At 29.5% G+C, this 12,014-nt stretch overlaps 1 protein-coding gene across 12 annotated transcripts in view; it reads right to left on the bottom strand.

Annotated features, from left to right (window-relative positions):
- LOC145286342 (microtubule-actin cross-linking factor 1, isoforms 6/7-like) overlaps positions 1-12,014 on the bottom strand; it is a 770,369-nt gene that overhangs the window by 27,175 nt on the left and 731,180 nt on the right. For all 12 annotated transcript variants that reach the window (XM_080135266.1, XM_080135265.1, XM_080135270.1 and 9 more), the window contains 3 exons: positions 10,507-10,607; positions 5,190-5,322; positions 2,255-2,417 (listed from right to left, as the gene is read on the bottom strand). In XM_080135266.1, coding sequence (XP_079991392.1) covers positions 2,255-2,417; positions 5,190-5,322; positions 10,507-10,607 — 397 coding nt within the window. The remainder of the gene's footprint in view (positions 1-2,254; positions 2,418-5,189; positions 5,323-10,506; positions 10,608-12,014) is intronic.

Here is a 12,014-nt window from a genome sequence, read left to right as displayed (position 1 = left end):
GCCTCACCACTGGATGTCGTAAGATCATATATAAAACCTTTACTGAATTAAGTTTTTCAAAGAAGCTATATAATAATAAGTATCAGGCTTAATACTTTTTTTAAACCAGATTTTCCATTTAACTTTCTAGCTTTATTTTTTATAATTCATTACAAACTGATCACAGGTTATCTTGTATAAAATATTATAGAATACAAAGTATGACATATTTATTAACACACATTTAACATAGACAGTTTTGTGTATGATAGTTTCCGAGATGATATGGATTTTAATATCAAGTCTCTTCATCAGCACAGGGAATAGATGAAGTTAAAACACAGCATCAGGACTAAAGTGCAAGTAAAACTCAGTTATACAGCACGTTCAAAGGTTTTTTTTAATTTATTTATTTATTTTATTTTTTTTTTACTTCTTTAAACCCAAACGAGGCATATTGCCACTTGAATGTAAGGGGCTACTATTTGGGATTGTGTCTAACGGGTCTGTGGGGAGTTGATCAGCGAGATGTATGTTCACATTACATTTAAGCTTTTGCAGGTTAGTACAGCCCAGAAAGCAGGAAACAGAAAGAATTCCAAAGTTTAGAAGTCCAAGGGTAGAAACTATTAGAGTAGAAAGATTTCTGGCATCTAGAGACCTCAAAAGTTTGCTGCTTGAGGTTAATCAGAAGTATGTACATTGGAGGCACAAGTGCCATAAATTCATCAGAGCACATTCCATTAGGTACTTGTAAAACAGGCACAGAGATGCAACAATCCGACGATGGGACAGAGGTTAGAGCTTGGCCAATAGTGCGGGACCTGTTAGACTCTTTTTTGAACCCTGTCTAAGAGTGAAAGTAAATGCACTAGTCTAGAGGTGATAACAATACTACATGCATGGGCAAATTGTGGCATTAAGATATAGGATATTCTCGGGTGTAATTCTTCTAGCATGGTAGAGGGAGCTCACCTTCTTTGCAGCAACTTTGTTTAGGAATGGTTAGAATGTGATAATTACAAGTAACTTAAAATAGTTTACAAAGTAATTATATTAAATGATAAAAAATAGTTTATAGAGCAATTATGTTAAACATACAAAGAAGGATAATCAAGGATATAAAGACTTTACAAGCATAGGAAATGCATAGAAAAAGGACTTTTCTTTTTAACAATTAGATTTTTTTTTCTTGAGAAAAATGAAAATATGACAAAAAATTATGGCAAAAAAATTAATAAATTCATCATTAATTAAATTTGATGGAACCATTTCAAGAAATATTATCCTAAAATATATCTTAGTAAAAAAAAGTTGAAAGAAAAATACTGTAATATATAATTCGCGGTTTAAACTCTTACACCAAGTTTAAAGATAGCTATAAAATTAATTAAGTAAAAATAAAAGACAATCAATTTGAATAAAGATAAAAGTAATAATGAAAGTTTAAAAATTCGAAAATAATATATAATGAAATAAAAGGTTGAATAATCTCTTCTGATTTGTTTTTTTTTTTAAGAGTTTTACTGTTTTCATTTGAAGACTTATTTTAGAAAACTATTGGATGCATATTAATATGTGCAACGACTTGATAAATATTTTTTGTGTGCGATTAAGATTTCTGAAACTTGTATACAATTTTTGCTGATATAGAATTTTTGGAGCATGATTACAAAAATATTGATTGTGTCAAAATTTTTTCATTCCAAGTAATATATAAGTATAAAATATACTAATAACAAGTAAGTTATGAAGAAACTTTTGCGTCTCATCCTGTGAAAACTGACAATAAACTACTACTAAAGTTATTAATACACACAACCCAGTTTTCAAAATTCCATGCAAGTTCAGAGTTTGACACTAATTTTACACCATTTTTTTTATTATAACTATATAATATAGTTACAAAGGTTTTTTCCACAAGTAAAGCCTATTTTTTTTTCTATTCAAAAAGTTGAATTGTGAAGACGTGAGTTGTACTATTAAAATGAGCAACCATTTGTGCTCCAGAATTTTATTTTCTATATATTCTCAATGCGCACTTTTGCCAGGAATTCAATGACGTATTTCTGCTTCTGATACACATCCATGACAGAGGTTGCTTTCTTAGAGTCTCACACCGTCAATATTTCAAACAGAGTAATCATGAATGCATAAGTTCAGTCATCATAATGTAATTTGCAATCTCCTCTGATCCATTTGATCGGAATAAAAAATAGAAGGCATTACTTTTGGAATGCCCCAACTGATTTACACACACATGCAGATAACTTACTTGATTGTAACATGCCAACGACAAATTCCTTTCGAGTTAAAGCACCATCATAGTCTTTGTCCTGCCGCCTGAAGAAGTCTGTGATGCGAAACTTTTTTTCCTGGATCCAGTTGAGGTATCGCTCTCGCCAGAGTCCAAAATTAAAATTTTTTACACTCTCAAGCTGTGAAAGAAAAAGGAAAAAAAAAAAAAAACATTGCTTAAAATGAAGGAAATTTTATTTCAAAAATAAATGCACGTTTTTAATTTCTATAATTTAATTCTATAATTACAGATTCTGGTTTTTGTCTATCATGTATTAGCAGGGCACCCGACATTGACCAGTCACACAATACGCTTGAACATGATATTAATATTTCTGCAGATTGCGTATGTATTATTATATAATCAATCTTCTATTGAAGATGATATACTAGCTGTACCCGCCTGGCCCCGGGTTACTGTGGCTCCATCTGGTTAACACTAGTATTAGATTGATGTGTATTGCACAGGCACACACATGCATACACACACTTTGAAGTCTTTAAATTGTCAATTTATTTAGAATAAAAAAAAAATAATTGGGGACTTATAAACATGTCGCAAAACATTTATTAAGAAGATCTACAATTTATGTAAACACAAAAGATTTAGCACAGTAGCATACGTAGAAGGCAAAAAAGATTTATTTAGATTTAAAAGAAAAGGAATTTTTGGCTCATAAACGTGTAGATGTGTCGCAAAACATTTAGTAAAAACATCTACGATTTATATAAACAAAAAAGATTTAGCATGGTAGCATAAGTATATAAGAACAATTAACATGTATAATTATATTTAATGTAAAATTAAAAGAATTTTTGGCTTATAAACGTCTCGATGTGTTGCAAAACATTTTATATCAATAAAATCTATGATCTCTGCAATTGGTCTGGATATGTAAACAAAGTAGCAATACACATGAAAAAATTGAAATGGCTTAACATATTTGATTGTTCTGGATGTGCAAACAAAGACAAAAAAGAATTTTTAAAGTGTTTATTTATGTAGGCAATATATTTATTCCAAAATAAAAGAACGTCAGGTTTCAACCAATCAGATTAGGTGAAATATGGCTGGGGAGACGTTATTTATTAGGTGGAAAAGGGAAAGCTTATGGTATGTCTGTGTTATGATCAAGTTACAAAGGGTGACACCCCATATCTGTTGAAAGTGCAGAATTCCTTCTGGTGATGATTGTGGATGGTAGGAAGACTTCATATTTAGAGGGGAAAATAGGAACTATTTCCTCTAAAGATGGCTGTGATTGTGATGAATGTAGGATTTTATTATGACTAAATGTGTCTAAAATGGCATTCTAAAGTTACATAAAGAAATACAACAGTTGATGTATCATTTTTGTAGTAGCAAACAAATGTGTGGTAACTGAATTATTTAAAGTTTAAACTTATATAAATATGGATTATAATTTTACTAAAATGTATTTGAAAGAAAATGGAAATGTTTATGCATGGAGTAATGCTTATATTATTGAAGCTTTAACAATCTTATTTTACTGTGATGCATTAACAAAAAAAAATGTTAAACATACTTCTGTGTTTTATGTTTTGTTTGACACGTTGACTGCCACACCATTCCCTAGAAATATGCCAGTGGAATCACCAAAAATATTTTCATAAATTTGCACAATACTGAAACTATATACGCTAAAAAACACAGTTTCCCTTAATCTTATTGCTTTAGCATGCCAGTCAAGTCACTCCATTAAAAATGAGTGTAAATGGAACAATTCCTGCATATAGACATATAAAATGGGTTTTAACAACAAAAAAGCGATTAAAACATTCTTAGGATTCCTACTGTGGATGAGACTGGATCGAAAATATTCCATTTCATCATATGAAAGCAATAGTCCACTGTAACAGAATGTCATTTATTCTTAAGTAAATCAAAATAGGTTTAAATTACTTCTAAACGGTTTCTATTTCTCCAACAACAAAAAATTGTAGAAGGAAATGGACTAGGAAAGATACAATTCTTATTAGATTTTCTCATTAGAAATTGCAAGTGCATATATACTCCAGGAAATGACATTGTTGATAAAACCCTAATTCCCTCAAGAAGATTAAAATTCTGCTAATTTATTCTAAAAAAAAAAAAAAAAAAAAAAAAAAAAATGGAATAAAACTCTTCAACCTGTTCACTGAAAAGGTTCATATACAATCTGTCTATTCAGGAAAGTCAGAATGAGATCATGGCTACAAAAATTTGTATCTACAATGATTATTGGTAATAAAAAGAAGCCATCAACAAATATTGTTGATGCAGCATCTATTGCATACTGTCATGCGAATGACATGGCAGTCAACGTGTTAAATTTAAGTATTACAACTGTAATAATTACTACAAATGCAGCTTGGTATGGTGAAAGTTAGTCATGTAATCATAATAAAAACAATGTTGATAACATACATAACGGTTGTGAAGGATCTAGGGGGATGAAAACAGAAAAAAAAAGAGCCCCCATTCAGACCTTTACTGGAAGGTCATGAAAAGTACTGAAATCCTAGAGAAACTTATTGCCACCCAATGACCATTATCAGGGGGGGGGGAAAGAAAAAACAATGGTGAACAGCTGTTATGAGAATGTTATATTATTAATAGATTACAGAATTGCTGATATATTTAATATCATAAAATATATTTAATATCATAAAATATATTTAATATCATAAAATATATTTAATATCATAAAATATATTTAATATCATAAAAACTTGAATGCCTTTCACTCATTTCCAGTTCGAACTAGAGACAAAAGTTTTGCAATTTATTTCTACTTCTAATTCCCCTCCCCACAAAAAAACTTTCCCATATGCTTTTGTCATATCAAAGAAGCCCCATTAATAATAAGCATTTATATTCACACAAAAGAAATAGAGCAAAGATGACAAACCTCTAATAATGTATCCAGTGCATCTTGCAATTTCTTCTTGCGGTCAACAGACATTCGCCAAACCATTCGCCATTTGTTTTGAAGAGCCACAACCCTTGGATTATGGCCATCCATTTCATTCAACTTCCAATTGCTGCAAATAAAAATTTCCATTGTGTCAATCATCACAAAATCATTCCATAAAAATAATCATGCAAAACCATTTCAGTTGTATTTTCCGTTTCTCTTACTACACACATTAACATGGTGGTAATCACTTGTTTACTAAATCTGATTTTGTGTTCATCTGTTATTACCACTCAGATGACCTTTTAAACATTGGTAAACACCCTCACATGGAACATGTCAAACCAAAAAAAAGTTTTATGGAATTCACTCCAGACAAGACATGAAGCCATTTGATGCAGGAATTCACAATGAAAGATGATTATTGCAAATATATGAAACATCTAACGAAGGTTATAGATAAGAGTAAAATAGCAAGCAAGAATAAAGTTCCACATGCCTGTGTTTCTCTAAAAGAAGTTATTGAAATAAGAAGCTGTATTATAATTAAAAAGAACGGCAAATTGGTAAAGACCACTAGGCTAATAAGTGAAATGAGTTAGAACAAAAGAAGTAGAGAATAGATTAGACGATTTTGAAGAGTACATGCTATAATAGTATTTATAGAAAAGACTGACACTCGCAACATCACATCTGTGAGAGATGAGGAAGAGAAGAAGTGGTGGAGCCAACCTAATCGCAGATACGTTTCTGAACTTTTTCAAGAACCCTCGAATGGGACAGTGATTCATCAACTCGAATATGACAAAAGTATATTGATATTGTTGTTTAGTTGCATCTTGGTGAACTTTTAAATGACATGTCAGCTCACCTTTGCTTTTTTGAGTTTGCCATATTCTGGGGAGCAAAAAAACTTTTTTGTCACCAACCCTTAAAAACAATGTTAACCATGCAATCTGACAAACATATACAGAATTTATGTTGCATGTATTGTCTTTACCAAGTTTGATTTTTCATGTTCTTCCACTGTTTGTTTTAGTTCAACTTACCCAGCCTCAATTATTCATACTCTCTTTGCAGTCTGTGACTTGTCTCAATTGTTGCTCTCAATCTTCCAAGTCCCACAAGAGTTTCAAATCTTCAAAATATCTCACAAACAGCCTTTATAGTGCTTATTTTAGTATTTTTTTTTGTTTTTTGGCTAGTCTTTGCTTAACCTAGTTGTAAGTCATCCTCAGATCCATAATAAAGACCAATGTGTGTGTATCTGCTCTTTCACAAAATTTATCGAGTAACCCCCTCCCTAAAAAAAAACAAAAAAACAAACAAACTGTCAAACAAAACCATTTCAATTGTTTAGGTGAAGAGAGAAAGCAAATAGCAAGTTCAACAATCCCAGCCATATAAAATAATTTTTAAAAAGAAATCTTTCACTACATTCTATACTAATTGATATGCTTTATTTTTGCTTTGTTAACTTTCCAGATTAAGACCTATTTCTTTTTTAACTTGTCAAGATTTTATTTTATGTAAATAAAAGTATGAACATCATATTTTTCTATCATTTTTTTATGGAAGATGTACACTTGTATAAATCTATATAATTATAAAACTCAAATTGTCTTGCTTGGGTGTTTAAACCGTCCTTCTCGTTTAAGAGTCTGGTTTAAAAAGTTCAGTTTCGCGCAAACACTAGGTACATACAGACGATATAGGCAAGATTTATAACTTAACAAATAAGAAGACTGTTTAAAAGAAATAAATTAAAACAAAAATGATAAATTTACGTGATTTAAAAAGATATTTTGGATTAAAACTAGAACTTGATTAAAAAAAACAAAAAAATACTATATTTTTTGCATTCAAAATTATTTATTTATGATTATTTTATTTGTATTTTTGTTTTGCAAGTTGGAATTGTTTTCAAACAAACAAACAAAAAAAGCATATATGTTTTTCTAATGTAAAGAGAAACTACTTGATCAATTAATATATTTAAAAAATAATTTTTTTTTTTTTTTTTTTGACGACCTAACCCAGCGTAGTTTACCTCCTAAAAGGAAATCAAAAAATCCATTTTTTGGCATTATGTTTCAATGACCTTTAAAGATAATATAATTTTTTTAAATTAAAATTTAACATTTTAGAGTGGGGATCACTTTCCTATATAAATTTAACATAAAATGAGACCTCACTTCTTGGCAACATAGCGAGACATGTAATCGTTAGCATTTTTTTCAAGTTTGGTGGCGACTGGGGTTGGAAGGCAGAAAAGGGAATGAGGGGGGTAATAAGTTCCAAACATTTTGAAAATATGTAGAAACATTTCAAAACGTGTGTGGACTTTTCATTACTTTAAGATTTGCTTCAAAAAGATTTCACCATTAAATATTACTTAATCAGTTAATTGTTATTTCCTGATGTTTTTAAGTCTGTTAACACACACATCCACAAATAATTAGGGTGGACCTGCATAATGCACAATCCCTCCTTGTATTTTTTTTTGCAACAGATTACACCCCTCTTAAAAAAGATTTTTCCTTTAATCTAAGAACACTGATAAGATTTTTTATTATCCAATATATTCCATATTGTTTTCACTGATCGCCATGTTTGCTTGCGTGTGCGCATGCATTCAATTGTTTTCGTACGCGTGAAATTGCATATTGTTTTCGCTGGTAGCCACATTAGTGCGTGTTTATACATAAATTCTGTATACTCACTATTCCATAGCTAGCTGGAACATATACTGACCCAATGGATCACGGGTAGTCTAGTACATATATATTATAGGTCTGCTATAATACTGCAAACTTTTTATATTCGAATATATTTCAAGTAGATTTAATTTTATTAAAGTTTTCAACATCGTAATGAATCTAAAAAAATTACAGATCATATATATAAGAGTAGGTAGTAATTTGCTTGAAACATTGTTGGTAAAGGAATATATGTAAGTTTTAAAAGCCAAAAACAATAAAATTATTGTTTTTGGCTTTTAAAACTTCCATATATATATATATATATATTTGAATATGAGACGAATATTGGCTGAAGAGAGCTTGATAAGGATACCTTAAACAGGCCTTATTATCGGGCTTGAAACCGACGGTACCAATGATCTGTCTCAACTAACAACTTTCTGTACACAAAATATATATATATATATATTATATATATATATATATATATATATTATATATAAATAAAATAAATCTGATATAGTTACTAATTCAATATACCACTTGAGCAGCCCCTCAATCTACAATCATACAACTAGCAATAACAATAATGATAATAATATCAATGAGAATAATATTTCTCCTAACAGCCATCCTAACACTAACAACACTAATTATCCCCTCCAAAATAGTCCTCGTACAATCATTGTCCCACCCTTTGTTGAATAATGAACAAAATTCAAACTATTTAACTAATACAAATCAGCAAATTAATATTAATATCAGACCTCGAAATCTTAATAAAGTACATACATATATCAGCGCTACTTCAACATTAATTAAGAAAAGAATACCAAACCACATTTCTTCTTTTAACAACCATAATTCTAATAATAACCAACGAACTTCTCTAACCACTTTAATTAAAAAACTTAGCTCTAATAGTACTCCCTTCTCAATCAAATGGACTATCATAAAAAAAGTTAAGTCTTATACTCCAGGCTCTGCACAACTGAAGCTATAACTATAATTACTTCCCCTCAAAGTAACAATTCTAAAAACGAACTGATCTCTTTCTGTAAACATAAGTCCAAATTTAATCATGGTAATTTTGAAATTACAAAGTTATTACTTTAACTTTCCAGATATATATAATTTTTCTTTAACATTATCGTTTTTTTCTACTTACTTAATACTTTATAACTTAATAATCCTTTATTTCTTCTTTGCTTGGCCGTTTTTTTTTATCTGCAATTTCCGTTTTAGTCTTAAAATATTCCCATCTAATATATCAATCTACATACACATTCATATCCTGTATGTATATTTACTTATATTTGACTATATGCTTTTGCTTACATACATACTTGCTTGCTTTATCCGGAATTTGCAGATACTGGCCATCCTCTACCCTTAAAAATTTTATTTTTTAAATTTTTTATTTCTATTTATTCATTTATTAATTAATTTATTGATTTTTTCCATTTAGTGTCTTAACTCTTGCTGACATTTTCTTAAGTAATAACCTATACATTTCAGTTGACCTCATTTTTTGCCCTATATTTTTTGCACCTTTTTATTTCATTTTGTCTGGGTCATTTTGACATTTGCTTTTCTATTTTATATTTAATTCTATCACCATTTAATCTTTTTCTCTTCTTCAGTTTTCTCTTCACTGATTTTTCTTAATTGCACTTCGTCTTGGCAGCCGTGTCAAATGCATATCTTATTTTTCTTTTATTAATATTATTGGAATTTTTCCCCTTTTCCTTGTACATATTTGTGAATTATTCCATGGATTTCGGCCTTTTGGATTATTTTGGACTATCTTCCAATTACGTGATTTCCTTACGAATGGAAATTTAATTAACTTTCTTGGATTTACATTTTTGGATTTTACCGTCATTGGATAATTTACCTTTCACCAGACTATCCATTCACATGAGATCACCTTTTTCTTCACCATATTCCCTCTGCTTCACTTTTTTGTTATTAAGTAAGATCTTTGACTTACTTGTTGTTTCATCAAATACTTTTGTATGCAAAATCTGATCCCGTATTTTGCTAATTCCTACCCTCTGATGAGAAGGAAAGTATTCCTTCGAAACTCTGTGGATTAAGGACTATCCACTTATTAAGTGTTTCCTTTTCAGATTAAATGTTTTTAACTCTTTTTCAAAGTGTTTTTTTAACATGTTTTATTAACTATTTGTGCTAATATATATATATATATATATATATATTGAAAGAGAGTTAAAGGAAATTAATAAAAGATCATTTACTTGTTAAAAAAAAAAAATAAAATTAAAAAAAAAAAAATCAAAAAAAAAAAAAAAAAAATCAAAAAAAAATCAAAAAAAAAAAAAAAAAAAATCAAGACAATAACCTGGAAAAGTTTATGATCATATTAGAGATGATATAGAGTTTATTTAAATACAGTATGCACATCAGCACTAAAGTATGTGGTGGTTGACATCAAGTTAACGCTAAATTAGAAGCAGTTGCTATTTCAAGCGACTGGTTTTAATTTATATGCTTTATCTTACTTTATAAGTGTTAGCTATAGAATTACCCATTTTTCTTCTCATATTCTTATTACATATACACATGCATCAAAAGTAAATTCTTACCTGCCATAGTGCCGTCCCTGAAACAATTTCGATTCACACGTAACAATTTTTGTAAGTCGATCAACATCAGCATTTTTACTGGTTACTTCTTCGTGGAGTTCCTAAGAAAATCAAACATTTTGTTAGAAATTACTGACATGCGGAAATTTTATGGATTTGTCAAGTCATCTGAATTCAGAGAAAAACAATAATGATCAAAATAGTAATTTTTGTACCAAAGATAATATTGCCCCATAAGAAAATTAAAAGATTGATTATATATATATATATATATATATATATATATATATATTTACTGAAATTTTGAAATACGTTCATGTTATAGATTGTATAATAATCAAAGTCTATATAAATATTAATATTTATAAGACAATCTAAATTAGATTAAAAAAAAGCTCAATATACGAGATAAAGCAATAGTACAAATGAAAATTTTGAAGTTAAATTCTGTAAATTTAAAAATTTGAGAAATTTTATTTTTAACAAAGAATACACAATTTTAAAGTTTTTTCCTCAACAAAGGGCTCATCTCAGATGAAATTTTTTAGCAAAAGAAAACTTCTAAGTGGTCATAAATTTTATTATTTAGTGCATATATTGAAAAAGTAAAGAATTGGATGAAAGCCTAAAAGAAGCAAAGATTAAAATATCCTTTTTATTTAATTTATTGTTTTACTGGTAGTTCAGCCCAGCTTTGCTCGCGTTCTATGTACTGTTCATAACTTTATGTGCATATATAAGTTTGACTCATGTCCAGGTAGCCTACATCTAAAATTTCAAGTATTTAGACCCAAAATTGGCGGAGGAGTTTGGTAGAATCTGCAATGGTAAACTTTCAACTTTGGCCTCTTGGTAGCCAAATTTTCACCCAAAAACTGATTAAAAAGTTTGCTCTATGTCTGAATACACTTTATGTAAAATTTCAAATGTTTAGACAAAAAATTGGCTGAGTAATTTGCTAGAGACCGCAATTTTGACCCCTTAGCATTAGTTTTGGGCTCAAATCAAATTAAAACGTTTGATCCATGTCCAAGTAACCTACATCTAAAATTTCAAGTGTTTAGACCACAAAATAGTGGAGGAGTTTGGTACAGTTTTCAAAGGTCAAATCGTTGAATTTTGACCCCATGACAGTCAAATTTCTGGCTGAAAATCAATGAAAAAGATTTTCCCAAATCTCAATATCCCTTGTGTCAAATCTCGAGTATGTAAACTGAAAATTGACAGAGTAATTTGATAGGGAAATGTACACACACACACAATTTCACTTTTATATATATATATATCAGCATATCTATCTCTGGTATTGACTTCAACTGTGCTGAATACATAAGTAGAGCTAGTTACTAAGTTTTGAAAATATATATGGCAATTAAACTACACAAAATTTTCCACATTTCATCCACATAAGAATTCGAGGAAGGCTTTCGCATGGAATCGATGTTACTTTGTGTTCTTTATATATATTATACACACACACACACAGTATTAGGTTTGCTAGTCAGCCG

Source organism: Euprymna scolopes, chromosome 10 (genome assembly GCF_053919585.1).
Source record: "Euprymna scolopes isolate OS-2025 chromosome 10, ASM5391958v1, whole genome shotgun sequence".
Classification (NCBI taxonomy): domain Eukaryota; kingdom Metazoa; phylum Mollusca; class Cephalopoda; order Sepiida; family Sepiolidae; genus Euprymna; species Euprymna scolopes.
The sequence above is the reverse complement of the archived record's forward strand: the minus strand, read 5'-3'. Positions and strand labels throughout refer to the sequence as shown.